We start from the raw sequence: 27,992 nt of genomic DNA, 5'->3' as shown, positions 1-27,992 counted from the left end.
AGTTCTGCGACTAGTTCGGATGTATTGGGCGTGCTCCGTGAGCTATGACTAGGGGCGTCGTGGAGTGATGGATGTTCGGGACGTTCTCCCTCGCTACCGTGTCTGTCGTGAGTAATCCACTCTACGTCACAGAGACAACGTAAACAGTTCTACACACCGTGCTCACATCACTCCCGTCCTTCTTTAGGAATTGCTTACCTGTATCATCACCTGGATTTATATATATTTGTTCAATTATTCGTGGAAAGCAGGTGAGTTTAGGATTCAAAGTTTTTTTATATTCTGCTATATTGGAATAAGTTTTCATCAGATGAAGCCAGATGGTCAGTCTGTAAGCCGATGACCATCTTGTGAGGTGTATACATGTACATATAGCCTAGAGAATGAGTTTTATCCAGGTTATTATTAATATATAAACGTTTGTTAGGAACAAAGTATATACGGTACAGATAGAGTGAATATCATGATCAGGACAATTAGCATATATAAAGTCTTGGTCACAAAAGGTTTATTGTTTTGGTATTTCATTACAATTTAATTATTATTTCATAGATCTTTAACTCCACATATGAGAGTAATCTTCCATTGACGTTTAATTATGTAAAAACATATGTATTATGGTTTGCAACGTTATCAACAATGGTTGATGATATTTTCGAAGTCTCGCACAAATGTTTGTAGCTCTTCATTTTCTTTTAGTGTTTCTTTAAAATATGCACTACTCCTACCCGTTCTATAAGATCTTCTTTTCTACTATAACTGTTTCATTATTTCTTTACCCAGATTGACATAAAATCATGAAAAAAAAGCAAACAAAAACAAAACTTTCCTTCAAAATGTCTTTTTTGTCAAGATTTCACACATAAATGTATGTGTTACTCGTTATAACATGTCAGTTTGTATGGTCGTCACGGCACACTTTCCATTTTCCATCTGAACAAGCACCGTATCCTTTGTACTATTTCACGTATCCCTTAGCATCTGTTTTTCTTCTCATTATTTCTGCTACCCATTCATTTTTTTCTGAATTTCTAAGCGTCAATGACATTAATTAGGCCAGCCATGACCATGTCATGTTAAAGCGACTCTCTCTATAGACCCATTGCTGTGTGTTGTGACCTTGTTAAACCGACTCTCCCTATAGACCCATTGCTGTGTGTTGTGATATTGCTAATTGATGAACAATCTTTACTTTATTAATCTCATTTACTTGGTATTTTTATATGGATATTGTTTTTCTCGTCATTATGTGTTTTGAACGGAACATGTGAATGACGTATCGTATTTACCTGTGATGGACGGTGATGGACGAGTCTATAGGTTACTAAACAAACACAACAGTGCCTCAGTCAAATAGAATGACAGGTCACTGATCAAAGTTACAAAGTCTTTACACAGATACATCAGGTGACCCACGGACACCCAACGGTAACTTCCTGTAGCTTCGTCTGTGTCATATCATATTTACATATCTGACTTCCGCAAATTCCATGTAACGCTCTACGTTATAATCACACAACACATTTAACTTCCTGAAGAGTCTTTTTGGCGTTTTGTGCTCATTTCACATTTAGATACACTACTCCCTTCGAAACTCTATTCAGCAGGGTTTTTTCTTATTTTTAAGTTTTCTGTGGTAAAACAAATCGGACATAAACACATTGCCAGTACCGTTTCCTTTTTCATAGACAATCAGCTATTGTTCAAAACGTCAAACCATTTGGGACGTGAAGGGGAAAAAAAGGTACACGTGTCTTGTCAAGGAATTATACAATAACCGCCCCTAGCAATAGTGTTGTCAAGATTGACTGCAATAGGCTTGCCTAACAAATATACAATATCAAAATCGACTACACAACAGTTGGCTTACACAATAACATTACACTTGACTTAGCTGGCTTTAATGAATGTTTCATACCACCGAACAGTACTTGTTTTTGGTGGCATTAATCGTGCTAATATTTTTCAATTAGTGAAAAATGGCTTGATCATGACCCCTAATGTTATGTCTATTGCCGGTGGGAACTAAATCAGATGCCACAAGTATAACCCTTACCCAAACCCTGTAACCTCCATCCAGTCACACTATATGACATCTGACCAGACCTAGTGATACACTAATTCAGACAGGACAACATGTATTGTAATGATAGCATTATGGAACGCACCAATTTTATGTTCATCAATTAGCAATGTCAATCTTGTACTTGATCAAGATAGTAAAATGGCTTAAAATATGTTAAAGTTTATCGTCGTTGTACATAGGTCACTTTGGATCAAGCTTTATTGCTTGGTCTTTAGGATAGGTTAGCTTTAGTTTTATAATAATAATTAAAAAAAAAAAAAAAAAAAAAACTATACGAAAACTGATTAATTTATGTAGACTTCAGAATATATACTTTGTATGTCCTTATAGAAGTTTGATTATATTATGCTACAATCTAAATTGTTTTGTTCTTTTTAAAAATATCACCTTATTATTTTTTAATACCAACTTTTAAAAACTTTAAAAAAAACCCATTATACTCATAAGAAATAAGCACTGTAAGCGCTTTATAATAAGTATACAATCAGTATAACGATACATGAGTGTCCTTTGGGGTGGGATATAGAGTCAGTATAACGATACATGATTGTCCTTTGGGGTGGGATATAGAATCAGTATAACGATACATGAGTGTCCTTTGGGGTCGGATATAGAATCAGTATAACGATACATGAGTGTCCTTTGGGGTGGATATAGAATCAGTATAACGATACATGAGTGTCCTTTGGGGTAGGATATAGAATCAGTATAACGATACATTTGTGTCCTTTGGGGGTGGGATATAGAATCTGTACAACGATACATGTGTGTCCTTTGTGGTGGGATATATAATCAGTATAACGATACATGAGTGTCCTTTGTGGTGGGATATAGAATCAGTATAACGATACATGCGTGTCCTTTGGGGTGGAATATAGAATCAGTATAACGATACATGAGTGTCCTTTGGGGTGGATATAGAATCAGTATAACGATACATGAATGTCCTTTGTGGTGGGATATAGAATCAGTATAACGATACATGCGTGTCCTTTGGGGTGGATATAGAATCAGTATAACGATACATGAGTGTCCTTTGGGGTAGGATATAGAATCAGTATAACGATACATTTGTGTCCTTTGGGGGTGGGATATAGAATCTGTACAACGATACATATGTGTCCTTTGGGGTGGGATATATAATCAGTATAACGATACATGAGTGTCCTTTGTGGTGGGATATAGAATCAGTATAACGATACATGCGTGTCCTTTGGGGTGGAATATAGAATCAGTATAACGATACATGAGTGTCCTTTGGGGTGGATATATAATCAGTATAACGATACATGAGTGTCCTTTGGGGTGGGATATAGAATCAGTATAACGATACATGAGTGTCCTTTGGGGTGGATATAGAATCAGTATAACGATACATGAGTGTCCTTTGGGGTGGGATATAGAATCAGTATAACGATACATGAGTGTCCTTTGGGGTGGATATAGAATCAGTATAACGATACATGAGTGTCCTTTGGGGTGGATATAGAATCAGTATAACGATACATGAGTGTCCTTTGGGGTGGGATATAGAATCAGTATAACGATACATGAGTGTCCTTTGGGGTGGGATATAGAATCAGTATAACGATACATGATTGTCCTTTGGGGTGGATATAGAATCAGTATAACGATACATGATTGTCCTTTGGGGTGGGATATAGAATCAGTATAACGATACATGAGTGTCCTTTGGGGTGGATATAGACTCAGTATAACGATACATGAGTGTCCTTTGGTGTGGGATATAGAATCTGTATAACGATACATGATTGTCCTTTGGGGGGGTGGGATATATAATCAGTATAACGATACATGAGTGTCCTTTGGGGTGGATATAGAATCTGTATAACGATACATGAGTGTCCTTTGGGGTGGGATATAGAATCAGTATAACGATACATGAGTGTCCTTTGGGGTGGGATATAGAATCTGTATAACGATACATGAGTGTCCTTTGGAGTGGGATATAGAATCAGTATAACGATACATGATTGTCCTTTGGGGTGGGATATAGAATCAGTATAACGATACATGATTGTCCTTTGTGGTGGATATATAATCAGTATAACGATACATGAGTGTCCTTTGGGGTGGGATATAGAATGAGTATAACGATACATGAGTGTCCTTTTGGGTGGGGTATAGAATCAGTATAACGATACATGAGTGTCCTTTCGGGTGGGGTATAGAATCAGTATAACGATACATGAGTGTCCTTTGTGGTGGGATATATAATCAGTATAACGATACATGAGTGTCCTTTGGGGTGGGATATATAATCAGTATAACGATACATGCGTGTCCTTTGTGGTGGGATATATAATCAGTATAACGATACATGATTGTCCTTTGTGGTGGATATAGAATCAGTATAACGATACATGAGTGTCCTTTGGGGTGGGATATAGAATCAGTATAACGATACATGAGTGTCCTTTGGGGTGGATATAGACTCAGTATAACGATACATGAGTGTCCTTTGTGGTGGGATATATAATCAGTATAACGATACATGATTGTCCTTTGGTGTGGGATATAGAATCTGTATAACGATACATGAGTGTTCTTTGGGGTGAGTATATAATCAGTATAACGATACATGAGTGTCCTTTGGGGTCGGGATGTAGAATCAGTATAACGATACATGAGTGTCCTTTGGGTGGGATATATAATCAGTATAACGATACATGAGTGTCCTTTGGGGTGGGATGTAGAATCAGTATAACGATTGGTGTCGGATTTGCTTTCCTTTTTGCTCGTTTGTTTTGATGCAATATTTTGTATTGTAACACAATATTAAACCTGATACTTAAACATTAAAAAGATGTAAAATTATAACTTTTCTATGTTTACGTTACAAAAACTCAGCAGTTAGCATTGGTTTGTCACGCATGTCCCTTGATCAGTAGTCCCTGCACAAAGTACAAAGGAATTGTACCTGCTGATCATTGCATGACTCGTAAGAGGTGACGATTTGTGTGATTATAGCTTTGAACCATGTAAAAGTTTTTTTCTAATGTCTCTCTTGACATTGTCTAAGTTTTGGTCTTATTGACCGTTCGTCCCCGAGGAAGTCTATGGAGTCTGTCCCAATGCTACGACATACCAATATCTTTACAATTGTGCTCGATACCCTGCCTGTATCATGACGTTCAATACTGATTCTAGCGATTCACAATGAAACAAAACTTGTCAATTTCATTATAATGGGCCTGGAGATTTCACTTTATGAAATCACATTATAGAATGGCCCTAAAGTTCCTCCATTCCAGTAGGAACCATTTAAGTCGTTAGACAGTAACATCCAACCCTTTATCATCTCTGATACTGAGACATGATGTCCATACATGTGTCCTTATATCTCCACAACTGTGTGAACTTGCGGTGAAGTTTATTTCTGTGTGTGTATACCATATACACAGCATATCATTCTAGAAAACAGGTAAATTCGTCTTTGTGTTTATAGCATGTTTAAGTAGAATTCGTAATATTGTTATGTGTTAGTGTATGTCCCTCTTTGTTTGTAGTCTTCTGTGCATAAATTGTTATTCAAATGCGCCATTTTAGCATAAATATTTAATTAAGCAAAAGAAAATTAATATACACACGCCATTGAAATTGACCATGTGGTTAGACACAATTATTCAAATAAACAGAATTCTTGGGACACTTATGATAATTAAAATATAATATGGATTCGCTAATCCATTTATTCGTCATGAATAAGGAAGTCAGGGTAGCCAGGGGAAAACACCGAAAGACAGGTGTATTTACCAGGGAGACAGCTCACAGGGCTCTCTGATGGGGGCGAATGTCGTATGCCCACAGAAAGTCTAAGTCAAAATTGACAGTCACATTCTTGCGGTGACATCTGGGTTGTCCATAGCTACCAAAACGTGAACGCTTGCAATAATATAACTTTTAGGAGTTTGTTAAAAGTCTAGATCTCTTATTTGGCATTAATTTCCAATTACCGTTTTTGGGAGTTGTCGATGATTCAAAATGTCAGTCAAATGCTTACCTTTCCACATCGCCAGCAACATCTGGACTATTGTTCTGAAGACATTGACCTTTAAAACATAGGATATTTACTTAGATCAACCGAGGGATGTGATTAAATAAGAAGTTTATGCAAAACATTCGAAATTTATGGTGCTGTTTTATGTGAATGTAAGTGAAAATTGTGTTGATGTTTGTTTATATACATATTCTAGCTTTAATGGGAAATACTGGGAAATAAACGCACCGATAAAAAATTCAGTATCCTGTTAATGGCAGTAATGTGACAACTCTTAAGTGTTGGTGATATGAATCAACATATTACAGGCATTAAAGTTGTCACTCAATATGTCGAGGTGATATGTCGAGGTAGAATCATATCAGATTTTTGCTGAGTGACATTAAAGTTGTCACTCGATATGTCGAGGTGATATGTCGAGGTAGAATCATATCAGACTTTTGCCGAGTTTGACATTAAAGTTGTCACTCGATATGTCGAGTTAGTGTAGTATCATTTAAGACTTTTGCCGAGTTTGACATTAAAGTTGTCACTTGATATGTCGAGGTAGAATCATATCAGATTTTTGCTGAATTTGACATTAAAGTTGTCACTTGATATGTCGAGGTAGTATTTCAGACTTTTGCAGAGTTTGACATTAAAGTTGTCACTTGATATGTCGAGGTAGAATCATATCAGATTTTTGCTGAATTTGACATTAAAGTTGTCACTCAATATGTCGAGGTAGTATTTAAGACTTTTGCTGAGTGACATTAAAGTTGTCACTTGATATGTCGAGGTAGAATCATATCAGATTTTTGCTGAGTGACATTAAAGTTGTCACTCGATATGTCGAGTTAGTATTTCAGACTTTTGCCGAGTTTGACATTAAAGTTGTCACTCAATATGTCGAGGTAGAATCATATCAGATTTTTGCTGAGTTTGACATTAAAGTTGTCACTCAATATGTCGAGGTAGAATCATATCAGATTTTTGCTGAGTTTGACATTAAAGTTGTCACTCAATATGTCGAGGTAGAATCATATCAGATTTTTGCTGAGTTTGACATTAAAGTTGTCACTCAATATGTCGAGGTAGAATCATGTCAGATTTTTGCTGAGTTTGACATTAAAGTTGTCACTCAATATGTCGAGGTAGAATCATATCAGATTTTTGCTGAGTTTGACATTAAAGTTGTCACTCGATATGTCGAGGTAGTATTTCAGACTTTTGCAGAGTTTGACATTAAAGTTGTCACTTGATATGTCGAGGTAGAATCATATCAGATTTTTGCTGAATTTGACATTAAAGTTGTCACTTGATATGTCGAGGTAGTATTTCAGACTTTTGCCGAGTTTGACATTAAAGTTGTCACTCAATATGTCGAGGTAGAATCATATCAGATTTTTGCTGAGTTTGACATTAAAGTTGTCACTCAATATGTCGAGGTAGAATCATATCAGATTTTTGCTGAGTTTGACATTAAAGTTGTCACTCAATATGTCGAGGTAGAATCATATCAGATTTTTGCTGAGTTTGACATTAAAGTTGTCACTCGATATGTTGAGATAGTATTTCAGACTTTTATATATAGCTCGTTAGACCAGAGATGTATGTATATTGTAGGTCTATGTGTAGGCTACAACTCATCAGTATACGTAATTAATGTTGATTGATGTTTACATGTTTTTCTGATTGATGAAGTAATGCCACACAAAACGATATTTACAATTTGTACTCATTTCCACACATGGTCTCGGGTACGCATATACATTTTGTATATAATCATGTGTTTTATCATACGTAAATGTTGCACGTGTTGAATATGCAATGCGCAATGAATGTTGTGTAAACGTAATTTGTATATCCACATAAATTTTCAGAAACATTTACTTGACGTTTGTTTTAGATGTACGTGTCTTATGCATTTTATATGCAGAAATGTATTTTGCCTACCGTGATGAAGTGTGTAAACATTGCTACACTTACTTATGTCACAACGACACACTTTTGATTAATTAGTAGCTGAAGGTTCTCATCTGTGTTATGGCATTGCAAAGGAGAAACATAGAGTCAAATACTGTAATTTAAGATTTAAAAATTAGCATGGAAAATATGAGAAAATGCTGTTTTATACGAAAATCTACGAACAAATCATCGCTACGTGATAAATAGACGCCAGTTTTCCATTTTGAAATAATTATGGGATTTTTGAAACTCAATAGTGGCTGGCTATGATGAACAAATCTTAGAGACTCGTTCTATCAATTTTACATGAAAAGGAACCTCGAATTAATCGTGATTACTTTATGTTCTTCGTTGTTCTGGCCACTCCGACACTAATGGCTAATGACCTTGACTGGAACAATCCATGTCAATCCAAGAATAGACATCAGTCAATGCCAACTCAGCAGTATAAGCTATTGTGTTAGTAGCCCGTTTACGCTGAATTTTACTACTCGCCCCAGGCATTTACGTACCTGATCACTAAACACACGCATACATTTGTATGTAGAAAGGACGGAGTGGAAACCCCTTATTACAAATATTGAAATATTTCCAAAATTTGTGCAAACAAGTAGTTGCCATTCCTGCTTAACGCCATACACATATGAAAGAGAAAGTTGCTTAGAAAGAGGAGAAAAGCTAATATCCCAAATATACTCGCCTCTTACGATCATGCTATTTGGGCAGTAGGCACTATTCTTATGCTCAACCTACAGAGCAGGCAAAAATATGTTAGTGAAAATCGCCTTTATTTAGTGAATAATAGTTCGATTAGTGAAAATAAAACATAATCGTACGGCTACTTCGCCCTTCTGGGAGTTGTCAGTGATACTAGGAGCTAAACATGTGGAAATGTCCAGATATCTTTGATAAAGAACCATTGATACATTGTATGGAACTTTATTGCCAAGCGTAGAGCAATATATTATATGTGAGTGAACACTAAGTAACAACGTCCTCTGATAACATAATGTGCAATTGCAAATATACATTTATGCATGCTTTTTATGTATACGCACTTGAATGTTTACCTATTTGACAGTTACACCCATAACTGATGTACATATATTGCTTTATGCATATGTATTACCCCTCACTCCCTGGATATATTATCGTGGAGATCGATGACTGAGGTCAAATATAGTTCTTCACTATAATATCATTATGTAAGCGATGACCCTATACATGTATGCATTCAGCTGTAAAAAGATAATGACTGTTTTAATATTTCATATCCTATTGATGTTGTAGGCATAATGGATATTAACAATGTATTAATTCGACATCATGAGTTTATTTGACCTAGTTATGACTGAGAAGGTCAGTCTTCCTAAATCCACGTCAAGTAACCAGTGTTGACAGGTGTATCGAACACGCCCTGAGGCTCACCTGACTTAGCTACTATACTTAGTATATGTCCACTTCGATGGTTAAGTGACCACTACATAACACCGAAAGGTGACCATTAATCACCTGTCAAGGTCATTTTTGTGTGCTAACTATACCACAAGAATTCGATTTTATATCAATATTGGCGAGAACAATTGCTGTTTTTTTGTGCTTACCTAAACAATTGCTAGTGGTGTGCGCGAAGGGTTGATGTATATATCAACATTCCACATCAAATCAGTTATTATACGAAAAATAAATGATTGCCTTTGGTCGATTCAGTTGCCTTTTTGAGTACTTTTTATGTTATTTACATCATCCAGTTGTGCAAGCTATAAAAAAGGCTTAAAACACTGAGATATTAAAGGAATGAACTATGTCTAGACAGACTGTGATCGTATAAATCGAGCAGAAGTCCATCATAACTCGTCTTTGTATATGTTTTCTAGTATAAGACACAAAGAATGGCTGTGGGAATTATTGAACATTCACAATGTTCTAGTTTATATATATATATAAACATATTTTCGGTTTTGAATTTTTTTTTCTATCCTTTTGTCAAGATATCCTAGCTATACATATCTTTTATGTTTTTCTAACGAAACGTAATTAAGTTTACCTGAGTATTCCATATTTAGATATATCAAATGAATCACAAACGCCCATGTAACTATTTGGTAACAATAGCAGTAACGTGACGTAAAATCAACGATATCATATCGTAATACTAAAAATCACACAAATTCCCAACACACCGGAAGTAGCAGTACTGAGAAGGGTTATTACCTTTGGAAACATCAATAGTCCAACGCACAACTGGGGATACTATCTATAGAATCTACTGTTAACAACCGACTCTTTAGTCATACGTGGATATTATATCCTTAAGTTTTGTAACTTGTTATTGATTTCATCATTTGTTCATTTGTAAACGTATGTAAATAAGAATGATATTTTCGCTGTACCTCAGACGGGTTTCATGTCATTTTGTATGTAAGCTTTAATCACTTTGCTGTAATTTCTATAGGAGTACTGTATTGTATAGGATGGAGAGTTATGGTTTCATTTGGTAGTTTAATTCAGATCAATCTAAACAGAACTTTTTGCGGCGATATATGTAATGAAAATTCTCAGAATATCTTCATCAAAATGATAAATAATGACAAAATATCCAGGATTACACTCCATCAAAGAGCATGATATGAACTATATACTTAATATTTGTACATTACTTATATAAATTAAAGAGTTTCCTTCCAATTCAAATTAATAACGTGTTAATTAAGTTCAGATTTGATGGCTTCATCTGTGATCATATTTATGTTAAAAATGTTGTGGACTGTATTTATCAATTCCTTACTATATTTTTACGTTATTGATGTAATTATCTCTTTAAGACAACATGATATAATTTTAAGAACTTGATAAATGGAATTCATTGATTAGCCATCAGTTGGGAAGTAAACACAAACAGATATTTAACTTTCAAACCTTTTTATTAACATGATTAAGAATAACATATTTTTAGGGGATCCACCTGTTATCTTTCAGATAACTAACCTGTCCATCCCCATCCTTTATTTTCTTTCTCGAAGATATCGTCATAAAACGTAAGAAAGAATATTCATCAGAGTAATCAATATTTAGATATCTAAATAAATCACTAAATGTCTTTTTTATATGAAATTAGCATACTGTGCACACCTTATACCCAAAAAACCAATACACAAAACACACACAAAACAAAACAAAACAAAAACATCTATCAATATATATCTCAACACATCGGAAGTTCCAGAACTAAAACTGTATCATAAATGTCTCATCATTACACGATATGTCAAACATTCAGATGACATAACAACTTGTCATTCATGCCAACAAGTGACCCTAGGTTTACCATTCTGAAGTGAAGGATGCATTTTATTTATAGCAAATATTTATTGTGTATAATTTGCTGGGACAAAAATTGTTGTGATATGGTTTCTCTGAGAAGAAGTAATACTCGTCTTCCACGTGCCTATGAACATGCTTCGATTTCATTTCTGCAAACACAGGCTGTTTCTATTGTCTTACAGTTCTTTATTATATTTTCACACATTTGAAGTACTGATCTTTATGACGGCATGAGATACACTGTATTACTGTATGGTGTATACAATTTATTAATTAATTATTTACCTGGAGGTGAACAAAGCACTCATTTAATGACAACAACCAGGAACTATATATTTTCGGGAACCGCACTTTTCTAAATTAGTCTGATGAACTTCGTGTTTCATGTTTGTACCATTGTCGGGATTAAACTGTTCAGACCTATTGATGAATCCTCGATAAAGATGCTACAAATGTACTCTGATATATTTCTTCTTATTACACTGTAAAACAGGTGACTAGTACATAGTATAACATGGGACTCGATGTTAACCGTGCTTTGCACCCACGTTTGCTGTTCTCCTGTGTGCATTGGTTTATGAGGGGCTGCGGGGCTGATAGGTTTCATGACAGTTGTAATAGCCTGACCCATAGACCTGCATGTCTACCTACATGTCCCACAGAAGGATCGGCGTAACATCCTTGTCATGGACCTTTTAAAGAATAATTTCCGGAAATCATAAACGCGCTTTCATGTAAGGCGGTTTATAGACGATGTTGAAGCATGTAGGACATAAAATCATTACCATTACTGGGTCGTTTGTCCCGAGAACAGACTGTAAATATACAAAGAGGAAGGTTCTGTTGAAAGTGTCCTCCTGTCTGTTTAGAAACAAAATGATAGTTAGTTACAGGTGAGTGAAAATGAATTAAACTGCATTAAACAGCTGTTCCTTTCCTTTAGACCCCTCAGTGATACTAAGGGCCTTTTTAGAACAAGCAATACTTACTCTAGTCTATCTACATTTATGCACCTTTCTGTAAGTCACAAAACAAGACATGTGTATAATTTCATTACTATCAATGTGAAGTGAATCAGTGCAGCTGATGTCATTCAGCTATTTCCTATTATGGACTCATTGTCACGAGGGCCATGTAAATTATCTACACAAAACACGCCTCGGTTAATTTATATATCTTGTACTGGCGATTTGACATGCGAGACCGAAGAATTTAAACCTCTGGTCCTGACTGATGTACGGGATTCATTTCCTCCTAATGCTAACACGTGATAGGTTAAACTGTTTTGACGTGTCAAATCTTTTTTCAACAACACGTTTTTCGACAAAAAAAATCGGGAAACATCTATATATGGAGAAGAACACTGGCTTCATTATATTAAAGTGATAACCGTTGTATGACTGAGTTTTTTCTGCTAGTTTTAAATAATTAAAAAAAAGTATTTCTTTGGAGTCAAAATATAGCATCATTGTATTTTCGAGTGGCTGTTGATGTCAGTTTTATTTTTATTTCAATTTTAAAAACTAAATAATCCTGGATTTCTAAAATCTTGTAAGACAAAGCAATGAAATCTTATTTCACATTTTGCCCCCAAGGACTGCTGTTCTATAAATGTTTGACATTTCTTATTGGTTTATGTGGCTTAGACTATCAATCGAGTCATGACATACCATTCAATGTTCATGGTGCATACCAATTAATATAAAAAAGTATTCATAACAAAATGTAGGTCTCAGCTCTTTAGTATTGATTTATACATTCCCTGGTTTACTATTTTAATCAGTGATAACTTTAATTTTCAACTTTTAATTTCGAAAACGGAATGTTTCAAATATTAAATTTGAAGGATATCTGTAAACAACAAAACGCTGGACTTGGTTTCTGATTTATTTGCTACGTGTACTTGATAAATATTTGAGTAAAACTGTCAAAACACACCTGTCAGGTGATGAATATCTAATCACTATCTCATCATTAAATAATCAGATGATTATTACTAGGGAAGGCAATGTTCTCTTCAAATGGATTTTGTAATTCATATTAACAAACTCGACATGAATAAGGAAACTTTATCTTACAATAAAAACCAGCTGCTATCAAGTCATTATGTCAAGAAAAACTCTTACAGGTGCACAGAGACTCCCAAATTCACTACATATATTAAATGCTCTTTTTGTTACCTCAGACCTGTTAACGATATTTCATTATAACAAGGAATGTTGTAATTTTCGTTTCTTATGTTAACCATCAGTTTCATGCATATCATTACCAGCTCATAACCAAAAACTTGCAATAGCTGTAACGCAAAATATTCAAATATTTAAAAATGAAGCATATTTCTTTTTCATTTCGTTTTTAATGAACTTTGGTCTTGAACACAACTTCATTTCCTGAAGCAAGTTTTCTTCTTCATTTCTATGTACATAAGATTCTTAGTTTATCATACTTTCACCATTTTAAATTCAAATCACATCTGTTAAGCGAACTGATTTAATGGAAACAAATAAGGATAAATAAGGCAAAGTAATGAATAAGATACACGAAGGAAAAATACGATAAAAAATAGATTTGCATGGAGATCCTTGAAAAGTACAATAGGACCAGGTGTTCTGGTAGGTAAGCGTCTTCTGCTTAATCGACGACACCCTCTATACGAATCTAGGACTAATCGACAACACCCTTCTATACAAATCTAGGAGAAGAAGAAGAAAAACAAAATTCAACCCTCAATCAAACCACGAGTTATACTTAAATTAATTTCGTTTATTTTCAGGATTATACGATAACAGAAATACAACAACCGAACCGCAACAGATAGGTTATATTATTTTGGAGTAGTCAGATCTAGTCATTGATATCTAACTTTGTATTTCATTTGTAAATCACTGAGCTCTCCGTTGCCATGGCGACTGGAGATACATGGTTTACTTTACTGTATTTGAATATAGGGTCAAGTTTGTTTGAGGTGATACATTATTTTTCAGTATTCGCTATGATAACTTAATTATCTAAGCAGCAGGGTTTTATTCTTTCTCCATCAATCAATAACTTCTTCATCTCAATGTCATGAAAGCATATTAACATATTCATATATTTAGATAACGCGAACCCTCATAAAATGATCACAAACACCTGTAGGATACATGACAATACAAAGCCAAAAAAATGTAAATACAATGACAGAGGTGACATATTAATCTAATGGCCATTCACTTACCCCTCAATTACAAAACGTCCCGTATGTAACTGTTGATGTTACTCTACATACACGGAACTGTATACATTTACTAACTAATGTATTGTACAAAAACACGAACTGAGTTATAAATACTGCAAATGTCGCATACTGAATATATAAAACTGCATCATACAGTTGTTTCCTCCTTAGAAGAATATTTGATGCTTGGAGCCAAACGTGTGAAAATCAGCAAAACAGTACTGCGAAAGATTTGATGAGATAATTCCGTTTTCCATGTCTTTAGCAAAAGTTTGAAGTAAGAAGGAACGTATTTTGCGAAAGAAATTTGAAACGGACTATATTTGTGGTTATTTCATTTTCAGCGTTTTATAAAAGTAAATACAGCCTATACACTTCAAGTGTACTAACCTTTATGAAATATGAATTCTTTCATTGGCAGCGAAGTGACCAAAGATGTGGTGGGTGCTACTGCTCTCAGCCAATGTGGGTGTGGTTTGGAGTTACAGTATGGGGGCGCCACCATCAACATGTACTACGATGTTTCCCGTACATAGTGGTAGTTCTGCGCGGACAGGTCCAGCTCCATACTTCTTCCAGCTCGTCAAATCTACATATTCACCAGGAGAATCAATATCAGGTAAAGTCAAAGGACGGAGAGTTTTTACAAAATGCGTACAGCTGTACGTTAATTCACGGATTCAGTAAAAGATACAGTATTTGAAGATTTTGCTAAAAGCAAACGAGAAGAGAAGCTACACATATGAATTTAGTAATAAATACAAGATATGCAGAATAATGAAAATAATTGTATCACGCACCTTTACCGTCTATCTAGGAATAGTCTGTGATGCTAGGGGCCAAAAGTCGGAAGATCTAGAAGAGAATGGAGAAAAAATATGGCTTACAGTATGTTCGAATATAGAAGCGAAGATGAATATAGCTCTATTGATTTAGCAAACTTTGAAATATTAAAAAAAAAAAAGGGGGGGGGGGGGGGGGGGGGGGGGGGGGGGGGCGGGGGGGAGGAGGACACATTGAGCGCAAATACTTCTGAAGATGCTACCTCATACCGCCGACGAAAAGAGTAATTGTGATCGATTGAATACGGGAAATGGATGTTGTGTATTTCTATACAATACCATTTTAATACGAAAGCACACTCCGACAAATTGCTAAAGTAAATGTTAGTTTCTTTAGGACATTGAAGATGTGCTTCTTACAAAATAGTGTATTTCTTGATACTGAACAATGACCATGAGGATTTGTACCTTATGAATAACGAATTATATATGAAGATCAGTGGAACATATCTTTCCCTCACCACTGTTATGTAATTATTATATATCATTTCTCTAGTTCCATCGGTGAAACAGTGCATCATTTTATCATTTATAATGACGTTACGTATGTCATTATTGATTTTCTTTTACTACAGTGAACTTGGTGGGGAGTGGGGCCTTATTGAAAGGATACCAGATCCAGGCCCGGGATGGAAATGGCAATGTGGTCGGACAATTTACGTCAGCTCAGGGGGGCAGGACGATCAATTGTGGGCTGGAGGTGAGTATTTGGGGCACTTTTGTGATGGAGGAGGTGTCAGAAAAAAGGGGGAAATGTCTTAAATATATGTGGTAATAACAATATTTATCATCAAGTGTAATGTGTAAGTCAAATACTTTGCGACTAAGAACGCTTCATTTCTCTCCTTTTTGCTAACTGTTCAAAATGTGATGATACATATCGAGGAGTGTTATTGTTCATTTACAGAATGGAGCTTTGACCCACAGTAACCCTATGGATAAGCAGGGAGTAAGCTTCACATGGCAGGCTCCTAATCCTGCTGTAGGAAACATCGTGTTCATGTAAGTTTTGAGGATAAACAGACATCCTGTTACTGATTAGCTGAATTTAAATGGGGGTTTTAGTGTCTTGTTTATAGAAAATGCAATACTGCTAGCGCGAAAAGCGCTAAATAAGTTAACCGCTAAAGTATGTAGTTTACAGTAATTTTTCGTGTATATTGTATAGAGTCTCTTTATCACAATAATCATATGAACTCACACATACAATATCAATTAATAGTGCACTTTCATTCCTGTATTAGACAGAAATCGTATGCACAGGGGAACGCTTTTTGTTTTTACGTAATGATATAAGCTTATTACATGTTTCTTATAAATGCTGTTTATTAAACCGTATTCAGAGTATACATTTTGCCTTTCAGTGCTTCCATTGTACAGACCTACAGCGTGTTTTGGGTGAATGTCAAGTCCCCAGCAATCACGCCGTTTATTATTCCCCAAACACCGCCACCAACACAACCACAGGCAACAACAACTGTTGCTACGGTACCTCCACCAACACAGCCACCAGTTACTAGGCCACCACAGGTCACCACACAGGCGCCTAAAACAACCAAAGTTGTGGTTACACAAGCTCCTCCTGTAGTAACGACAACCCCAGAAGCAGACATGGTATATATAATGTTATTCGAAACAGGAATTGTAATGATTCCGGAAAGATTGAAGTTTGGTAATAAAATCAATATTCATATATGTAGTAGAAATTAATAAGTGTATCTTAATGTAAATATTGCAGAACTAAATTACGGATAAAATAGATTACAACAACGAATAGTTTGGGTAGAAATTATTTGATAATATAAAATTGTTATTTTTGTAATGACATTTTTAACTTAAAGATGCATTTTAAAGACCCTTTTCTGTCTCTCGCAATGTATCATTGACCTTTTTTTTTTTTAAAGCGAAACCAATTCAATGTGTTGTTATTTTTTTTTTTTTTTTTTTAAATTCACGTTAATGATCAAAATTGACATTATTTGCGTAACATACCGGTAACTGTGTGTTTTACAGACTACCCCAGATGTGGGAAAGGTGACAATGGACGATACATGTGGTACAAGCAAAGGCTGTTTTGTAAGTTGTGAGGGAGACAGCTGTGACTACGTCGTCACGTGGAAAGACGGGCCAGATTATGTCGACTTCGAGGTGTCGTCCAAAATCGAGATGGACGATGTCTACTGGATTGCTATAGCCTTCTCTAATGATTTGAAAATGGTGAGAGCTTACCGCACAAAAGTTTTGCTTCAATGTATTTAAGGATATTTAATTGTTATGGAACGGTTGTGAGGCTGTAACTTATCCGACATAGAAGTTTATTATTTGTATTCATTGTGATTATTGTTCACTTGAATAGGAATATTCCTAAACTATTTGTCAATGATAGTCAGTTTGCTGTTACTGCAGGACGAAACGCCTATAGCGTTGTCTTTTACAACTTGCTCTGTTGCTATACGTGTTACCAAACAAGAATATTTCGATATGTACATGGAAATGTACACAGCATACAAAAAAGTAAGTGACAATATTGTAATCTTACCTTTTTATTTGCAGTTTTTACTGTAGCGTGACTAAAAGTGCCAATTAATCCAGGATTATAAAGTGGTATTGCTATACAGTGAACGAAAAGTGTCATCATTTTATCTATCTTATATACAGGGTGATGATGATACCGTGGATTGTATTGCCACGAAGACAAAGGTTATAGTAACACGATCATTCAATGAGGGCAAAAGAAACATACCTCTTGGTTCGGTAAGTCATGGCCGTACAGGGGAAATGAAAATCGTCTGTAATTCAGTCTATTTGAATGTATCCCCTTGTCCATATAATTTGTTGACTTTTAAAAACTCATGTTCATACATTTAATGTAAATAATGTTTTAGAATTTAACTGCAGAAATATCGAAATAAATTTGATTATATAAAACAATAGTTTTAATTGATTGATAATGAGTATGTTCCTACGAGAGGACACCTTTTTGTTTTTTAAAATGTATCTAGACATTTTGCCGTGAGCTGCCGTTTCCTAGAAATGCATCACAATAGTATTTTATGACAATTGGCCATATACAAGTGTATTATAATTCATCACATAGAGGTTTAAATATAGTTAAAGAAAGGAGCATAACTATTACTTGAAAAACCAATACTATTTTGAACATTTTCTAAAATGTAGCGATCGGAGAGGGTATTTTTCCTCGTCCAATTAAAAGCTTATAATAAAAAAATCGAACTGACTTTGTGTTTATATGATTGGTCAGGTGGAAGGAATGAAAGGATTGTCGAGGACAAGCGGTAGTTTTAAAGACGGCATTTTGACCTGTAAATTCCGACGTTCCAAACCCGATCTGGTCACCAGGAGAAAAAGACAAGCTGTTTCCTCAAAGGCCATGTTTGATTTAAATCAGAAGTGGTATCTGATGTTCGGTCACGGGTCCGGATTTGAGAGGGGTACTGGTATGTGATCATATTTTGTTTGATTTATACGTCACCAATAACATAATGAGACTTCTTCTATTTCATGTATTTATGTGCATAAAATAATCACATGATCAGTTGATGTATCTTTTTACCATGAATGACCAAAAATGCATACATTTTTGTATTTTGTTACGGAACTATATATGTTTATATCTATTATCGATAGTATTATTATTCCACCTATGATGACGTCAAAAAAGTATTCTTGTTTCTTGGATAATGTCGACGACGAAGAACACACGCTGACCCTCAGTCTGTAGTTTCTGGGTTTTTTTTTTTTTTTTTAAGTTGTGACTACACAAAATATTGTTTTGGTTACAGATTTAATCAAGTCGATGCATGGAGAGAACCCAAAGGTTACTCCTTCCCGTGTTGACTTCCAATCCGTAGATGTCATCGGCGAAACGGCCAGATATCCGCTTATCAAAGTCCATGGTAAGTATTCATTGTCTTTTAATCATAAACAATTAAGTATTTGGCAAAATGAAATCCAGCCTCTGTACAGATAAATGTATTTACGAACATATTCCCTTACCTATCTGGTTTTACCATATTACAGCAATTCTGATGATCATAGCATGGATCCTCTGTACCGGAGTGGGGATTGTTGCCGCTCGATATTACAAACCAGTATGGACCTCCACGAACATCATGGGCCAGAGAATATGGTTCCAGGTAACCGGTTATGAATATATCTATACTCCCAATGATCATTACTATACCTCCGCAACGAAGTTAGGGGGGGGGGTTCGTCTGACGCATTTTGTCCTGACAACTCTTCCTAAACCCGATGGGCCAATTCCGATGAAACTTCACACACATATTAATGATCATGTGTCGATGTGCATGCCGTTTGATTTTTCTCAAAATTATGGTTGCTATGGCAACTGGTCACTATAAACAGGTTTTCCGATAAGAACCATAATTTTAAGTTTGTCCGGACAACTCCTCCTAAACTAAATAGCCAATTTCAATGAAACTTAGAAAATATAGAGGACCATGTGTAGATGTGCATGCCACTTTCTTTTCTTTCAAAATTATGGTTGCTTTGGCAACTGGTCACTATAAACAGGTTTTCCGATAAGAACCATGACATTAAGATTGTCCGGACAACTCCTCCTAAACCGAAGGGCCGATTTCAATTAAACTTCACACAAATATAGAGGAACATGTGTAGATGTGCATGTCACTTTATTTTTCACAAAATTGTTGTTGCTATGGCAACTGGTCACTATATACAGGTTTTCTGATAAGAAACATAACTTTAAGTTTGTCCGGACAACTCCTCCTAAACTGAAGGGCTGATTTCAATGAAACTTCACACACATATAGAGTACCATGTGTAGATGTGCATGCCACTTTTTTTTTTTTTTTTTTTAATTATGGTTGCTATGGCAACTGGTCACTATATTACTGGGTTATCTAAGCTAGCCTCTAATTAATAGTTCCAATTCACCAGATTGCGGGGGTATTAGTCAGCCATCCTGGCGACAGTTCTAGTTTATTTTTGAAATAATGCAATATTCTGCAATATTTTACCGGTACACTTAACGTGTTCATTCTAAAAGATATTATCAGGATAATTTATATTGTATTGTTCTTGAATTGAGCAAATTTATTGTTCTGGACATGTATATTGAGTGTCTGGTCATATATCTTTGTATACATTAAATTAATGTGTGAAGATATTCCTTTGTTCACGTATTGGCTATTTTTCAATGATATTGATGAAAACTGTTGTCTTTGTGTGCAAAGAAATTGAATTGTTATTCGCTGCACATTTAGAAATAATTTTGACAGGTATTTATGTGTATTTATAAGAGGTCAATGTTGATTTTTTTTTTACATTTTTAGATTCATAGAACATGCATGGTAACCGCCCTTGTGCTTACTGTGATAGGATTTGTCATCATTTTTGTTGAAGCTGGAGGATACAGCCAGGTGAGAGCTTTATTTAGTCACATTTCCGCTTTATTGTTTGTGTTTATTTTTTTAAAGGAACAAAGATGTTTTTACAATGACGAAGATGTTTCTATTAATGATAAGACTACCTAGATAGAAGGATGTAAATATAGTAATGGTTGAAGATTTTGCGGTTTTATCGAAACCAAAATCTTGCATGAAACAAAATATATTTTCCTTAATAGTTTCATGTTAATATTTCCCATTTTTGCGATTTCATTTAGTCTTGAAACTAACGAAAAATAGATCCCCTTGCAAATAGCAGCCTCTATTTACTGTATACTAGTATCACTAAATTTTGGAAAAGATAAATTTGAATATCAAAGTAAGGATTTGTTAGTAAAAAAAAGAAAAGAAAAAGAAATTATGATTTGTATAACGTTTAAAATGATTACAGCACTGTATTATTATTGATAGAAGACATTTTCTTTTTTCTTATCTGGATGACTGTTTTATATTTAAAACATTTATTTCATGGTAGCATAATAAAAAATGTAGGATACGACTTTGTTATAGTCGTATCCTACATTTTTTATTATGCTACCATGAAATAAATCAGTTGTAAATGTGATATGTGTTCGGGATACAAAGTACTCCACTCAGTTCCTTTTTATACTTTTCGTTACACTTGTAAATTTTATTTGTAGATCCCAAAAATAGAAGGAAAAGAATATGTACAGGCCCATCCTCCACTTGGAATAATAGTCACTATATTAGCTATTGTAAATGTAAGTATGCATTGTTATCTATTCAATACAGCATGGTAAGAAAAGGTTTATATTAATGTCAATTGATGATATAAGATCAAATTGAAATATAGAGATGAGAAAATTAAGAAGCATTAAAAAAATAGTATTAGGTTTTATTTGCAATACCGACGGTACAAATTATTAAGAGCATTGTAACTACTACATGGGTAAGCACCGAGAACTTTCTTGTATGCATGTATATGTCACTATTGTTACGCATGGTATATTTATCGGATGCATATTTATTTGAGTTTAATTTATTTCAGCCGATTATGTCAATATTTAGACCAGGCCCAAAAGACGAAAAACGACCAATCTTTAATTGGGCACATTGGTCCGTGGGTATGCTGGCCCATATCCTATCTGGTAAGTGTCTAGTTTAAATAATCTAGATATAACTCCATTTAAACAAGGGACATATTATCGTTTCTGTCTTGATAAATTGTGGTATAACTTTCTTAGTTTTATTTAACATTATATTTTATTTGGTCCACCTTTACATTTGATTGTTAATTGCAGTGACATTATACCATTATACAATTATATTTGATTATTTATTGTAGTGATATCTACCATTATGTTTGATTATTTATTGTAGTGATATCTACCATTATATTTGATTATTTATTGTAGTAATATCTACCATTATTTTTGATTATTTATTGTAGTGATATCTACCATTATATTTGATTATTTACTGTAGTGATATCTACCATTATATTTGATTATTTATTGTAGTGATATCTACCATTATATTTGATTATTTATTGTAGTGATATCGACCATTATATTTGATTATTTATTGTAGTGATATCTACCATTATATTTGATTATTTATTGTAGTGATATCTACCATTATATTTGATTATTTATTGTAGTGATATCTACCATTATATTTGATTATTTATTGTAGTGATATCTACCATTACATTTCATTATTTACTGTAGTGATATCTACCATTATATTTGATTATTTATTGTAGTGATATCTACCATCACATACATTATTTATTGTAGTGATATCTACCATTATATTTGATTATTTATTGTAGTGATATCTACCATCACATTTATTATTTATTGTAGTGATATCTACCATTACATTTGATTATTTATTGTAGTGATATCTACCATTATATTTGATTATTTATTGTAGTGATATCTACCATTATATTTGATTATTTATTGTAGTGATATCTACCATTATATTTGATTATTTATTGTAGTGATTACTACCATTACATTTTATTATTTATTCTAGTGATACCTACCATTATATCTGGTTATTTATTGTAGTGATATATACCATTACGTTTTATTATTTATTGTAGTGAAATCTATCATTATATTTGATTATTTATTTTAGTGATAGCTATATGTTTTGGAATGGAGATGAAGAAGTCAACTGCTCCGTCTTACTCTGTGTGGGTAGTTGTTGGATACGTCATATATCATGTCATCATGGAGATTATACTGAAATCATTCGATTTATACCTGAACAGATCAGATACAGGTAAATATAAACATTATAAATCTATTTAAAAACTGGTTTAACAATATTCAAATATTACATATTACTGTGATACGGATTATTAGAAATATCGCACATACGATTTTTTTTAAACGAACTTGTGCATATGGGAGCTACATAAAATAGTCCTTAAGTGGTTTTGTTCAAGAATTCATCTTGTTAAGGTTTAAAATAAGCATCATAGTTGGTATGCCTAATCGATTTATAAATATTGAAAACAGGTTTCGATTCTCTCCTTATTTTGAAGACCTAACGTTTTTTGTTAATGAAAAACTTTTAAACATTTTTTTTCCTTGATAGATATCATTGATAATTTCCGTAGTATACTTTTTGTAGTACTGCCGTGTCTTGAAGGCAACTATCAAATATGGTGTAGAATTATAAAACCATTTACTTACAATGACACATTGATATTAAATGTAGGCCGTATTGATGCTCTGGGAATGACAAACACCGGAGCCTCGGCACAGAACGGGAACCACTTCAAAGTACCGCCTCCCGCTTACACTGAAAGGGACACAATTAAAAACCCAAAGGTATGTAGTAGGACAAGTGCAGGTGTTACAATCAATCAATTAATTAATCAATCAATAGTTTATTTAAGTGTCACATGTTAATACATTACATAATAAAATAAGTATTTGAGGCACAATAACTTAAATAACCAATATTAACACCCAGCCACTAGGTGGCTTATGAGACACTATAGAACATATAAATGTGTTCCAACTTCTAATAACAGTATAATAAGGAAGACTGCGTAATTAACGACTTTAAATGTTAAATGACAACTACTTAAAATTCAACTGTACTGATAATTAACAGCTTATGTTAATCACTCTTCTTTGCCCGGATGGAAAGTGAATGTGAGAAGCGAGTATGTATGGTCATTCTGGCATAATAATAATTCAATAAACATCTCTTTTTCAGGATAGCACAGTAAAAAAGCTACTTCTCGTCTTCCATATGGCCATAGCGACAGCATTCACCATTACATTGATTCTCCTGGTGGCTATCTACGATTGACGAGGGCACACGTCCGTCCGTCCGTCTGTATTAAACGGCGCAATATCATCCTTGGTTACAATGTCACAATATAAAACAATGTATAGGGGAATGAATTAAAACGACAATAAGACATACTAAAATGGAATAGAGACCAATGTTACTGAAGTAAATAACTTTATATAAACTGGAAAGTGTATATTTTGAAATGAAAAATATATCGGAATTTAAGATAAATGTATATCAAATTTACTCAGATTCAGTAATAATTGCTCAGCAATTTCAGGCAGTCCTATTCAAGAGATTAGACCACTTTATTAATAGACCACCTGCGTTCATATATCAATTTTAAACTCCTACCATTGTTGCTAACTTCGTGTTAACAATAAGATGACGTCACCTACAATAAGAAAGAACTTTCTGGATTCCCTGAAGTAGGCTCTGAGATTGTCTGTTTTACTTCGTGAGATTCCCCTGGTGATGACGTTTTACCAATGGTTGATTTGCGTGGCGGTGTGTGCTGGCCAAACTATGCAGGGTATAACATCCCGAAAACCAAAGGTGTGGCAGAACATGAGGCCTAATTACAGAAGTGATATGTACTTATTAATGATCGAGAAAGTGATGTTAAGTGTGTTGAAGTAAAACGTACTAAAACAGCGAGCTATATCATTGGCTGATCTGGACGTCGGAATGGAGATGGTATTCATTCTAGGACAACATCAATATGCTGGGCAGGTTATCAATTATTATCAGACCTGTTGATTATAATACGTTATGACAAAGAAGTGCTTTTATATTGAAGATGTTATTATTATTTGTTCATTCTGTGATCTTCATCTTTTGTTAATTGTAAAACAGTGTTATAGGCAGTGAGGATGGCGGGGTCGTTCATGCTTTTAGGCTATTGTGTTACTGTATCTTACGATATGATTTGTCATTGTATATATTTAGTTCTATGGTTCGTTGTATATATCAAATTCTACGGTTTTCGATCGTGCAATAAAAACAAGAAAATCGTAGTGGGTAGGAGTAGCACTGCCCCGGTGATATTCACGAATACTCCAACTTACGGGCTAATTTTTCTATTTATTTCTACATAACTTATCGACCTCCAAATATAACTTCCGAATTACTAATCATTTTTCATCAAATGCAATGCGAGAAGAGTTTTATGTGGCAATATTTAAAATCAACATAACGGTACTCTTACCTTCAGTTAACACGTGCTAAAAACCGCGAAATCTTGTCATTATGTCAAACGAACGCACGCACGCGCCAACGAATACTGTATACAATGTACTGTGACCCGAGACGTGTGTGAGGTTAACATGTGTTGAATGATATTTTATATGTGACCGTAAACGTTTCATTTGAGTAACGTCGTATGTATTGTCTTAATGGATTCAAACACCTGGCATTCACGTGTTAGATACCTGTTTCTGATGTATTACTGTATTAAAGTCGTGTGATGAACTTAAGATCTATAACATAATTATTATACATACAAGGAACTAATTTTCGAATTATGGTGTAATTATGTTCGACCTGTTACATAACTTATTCTACGTGTGGCATAAAGTATGTGTATTTTGAAAGGATGGCATAATTTTGTTCGATGTGTGAAGTGAATTATTTTAATTTTGACATTAAATGTTATTATCTGCGTATTTAACATATTTTTATTTATGTATTTGATTTAACAATGCAATGTATGTAAATTTTGTCATGACGTTTTATATTAGTCATCATGTCCAGTAATCAGAAACTGATAAACACTGATGGTTGATTTTCTATTTATCGAGATTCATATTGCTTTAATGATCAACGAAAATATGTAAAAGCAATATGTTCATTATTGTAATTAATGATTTTCGCGAGAGACATTTTTTTTCTTGTCGATTCGCAAATCTAAATATTACAATCATCTGGTATAAATAACAAAAAAGTGAACACGAAAATGTATAGTGTTTCACGGTATTACAGAGGACGATACAAAGTTGTGTTGTATATTGCAAAGGACTAGAAAGGCAATATGACTGAAATCAATGAAGATGGTAACAAAACAATGAAGATGGTGATAAAACAATGAAGATGGTGATATATTGAAAGAAACTCCACGTTTTGCATTAACCTACTGCAAAGAATTCCACTAAAACTTACCGAAAGCGCAACAACCGTCGCATGGCCTAATTATATGACACAAAGGTAATGGTACATGAAATGTTTACAAACCTAGGGTCAGGGACCAAAGTGAGTGATATTGTATAAGATTTTGTCTTCCACAGATGATTGAAATAATTGCTATGATTATCAGTAGCTTAACAATACAATCGGGACTATCGTAGAAAATTAAAGACAAGAATCTTACATGTCATTATCATAAATTGACTGCTGAATATGTACTTACATTTTCGTAGGTAATTCCTCTGGCGCTGTTTGTCCGTGTATATATATGTAGTTAGTACATGTATAATACTTTTCAATAAAGTTAGCTTGATTAAAGTAATACAATATGCTATATATGCTTTGTCTTGATATTTTGATGGCGTTCTGACGGAAGCAGAAAATGACTCATAAATACCAGACGTCCTAAATTGAAGAAGAAAGTTTGCTGTCATAAATCAACAATTTGGTTGGTAACAATGATAACAATATAAAAGGAAGTCTTTATTCTTATTAACTAAGGTAAACCTTAAAATACATATTATCCAGAGCAAACGTTTATGCTAAATGTATTTCCCCTTCATTGGTTTCTTTATAAAAATAAGCCTATGTAATATCGTTGTTTTTTTTGGGTCACATGTTTAAAATATACAGGTACTAACGCTGTGGATCTTCTCAAATGGCAATAATCAACATCTGTGTTTGTCTAATAGAAAGTGAATTTCGACCTTCGGTTATCGGTCCTTGTGTTAATATTTCAGTGACATGAGTTCCTGTCCAATGTCAAGTTGAGATATTTAAACCGATTCATTGAAATAAGATACAATTTTTAACGCTTGGCTGATCACGTCACTTACCTCCTCGGTTAACATTATCATCCTCAGAATGAATCAAATATAAACGGATTCTTCGAGAACATCTACTTTATCATGCATTGTTTCCATCTCTTGGTTCGACATATACCAAGATGTCCATTTGGCCTGTATAGCTCACCTAGATATTTCAGTAATTATGACAAATCACTGAAATGGTAGACTTGTGAACAGGAGCATTATCCTGATAGAAGAACAAACATTTAGTCAGCTTTCCGCGGTGCTTAAGTTTAATATTTTCCCGTATCTGCCTCAGAAGTGTAGCATAGTATGTGCCATTGATTGTTTTTCGCTTTTGGAGATACTCTATCAGCAGGATACCATGTGCATCCGAGAAAACGAGGCCGTAACATTCCCAGCTGACAGAACAGTCTTTGCCTTCTTTGGCGGGGTTCTTCAATTGTTTAGATTGTTGCCTGGCCTCTGGGGTAAAATGATGGACCCATGTTTTATCCAAAGTGACAAATCTCTGAAGAAAGGTGACAGGATCTTCATCAAAAAAGGTTAAGATTAGCACGACATAATGTGCGCCTGGTGTGCTTTTGAAGTCAGAAGTTATGGCATCCATCGGGCCGAAAGCTTTCTCATTGCAAAATCCTCGGTCAGAATGGAATGCACTCTTTTCTGTGAAATGCTAACTCTACTGGCTTTACATCAGGCTGTGAATCGTCCGTCAGTCATAACAATATCATGAATTGTATTGATAATTCCTGGGGTTGCAACATTGACATGCCTTCCAGGACGGGGTACATCCTCAAGGCTCTGTTGGCAGCGCTTAATTTCCGCCA

The 27,992-nt window shown here is 34.4% G+C and overlaps 1 protein-coding gene across 1 annotated transcript; it reads left to right on the top strand.

Moving 5' to 3' along the window:
• On the top strand, nt 1-26,687 carry LOC117325516 (putative ferric-chelate reductase 1 homolog). The gene is made up of 16 exons (XM_033881785.1): nt 1-251; nt 15,017-15,214; nt 16,013-16,137; nt 16,345-16,439; nt 16,802-17,051; nt 17,451-17,654; nt 18,096-18,191; nt 18,700-18,895; nt 19,241-19,354; nt 19,479-19,594; nt 20,774-20,860; nt 21,529-21,609; nt 21,897-21,996; nt 22,997-23,143; nt 23,585-23,697; nt 24,092-26,687. The coding sequence occupies exons 2-16, from the start codon at nt 15,031-15,033 to the stop codon at nt 24,185-24,187; spliced, it is 2,004 nt and encodes a 667-aa protein (XP_033737676.1). The 5' UTR covers nt 1-251; nt 15,017-15,030; the 3' UTR covers nt 24,188-26,687.
• The last annotated feature ends 1,305 nt before the right edge of the window (nt 26,688-27,992 follow it).

The sequence above is a fragment of the Pecten maximus genome, chromosome 4, assembly GCF_902652985.1.
Source record: "Pecten maximus chromosome 4, xPecMax1.1, whole genome shotgun sequence".
Taxonomy (NCBI): Eukaryota; Metazoa; Mollusca; class Bivalvia; order Pectinida; family Pectinidae; genus Pecten; species Pecten maximus.
This window is presented reverse-complemented; position numbering and strand designations above follow the sequence as displayed.

Excerpts from the sequence above, each read along its gene's own strand:
- LOC117325516 (XM_033881785.1), top strand. The coding sequence starts at position 15,031 with ATGTGGTGGGTGCTACTGCTCTCAGCCAATGTGGGTGTGGTTTGGAGT. Across the intron at positions 18,896-19,240 it reads CGGATTTGAGAGGGGTACTG|ATTTAATCAAGTCGATGCAT; the intron begins GTATGTGATCAT and ends TTTTGGTTACAG. Across the intron at positions 20,861-21,528 it reads AAGCTGGAGGATACAGCCAG|ATCCCAAAAATAGAAGGAAA; the intron begins GTGAGAGCTTTA and ends TTTTATTTGTAG.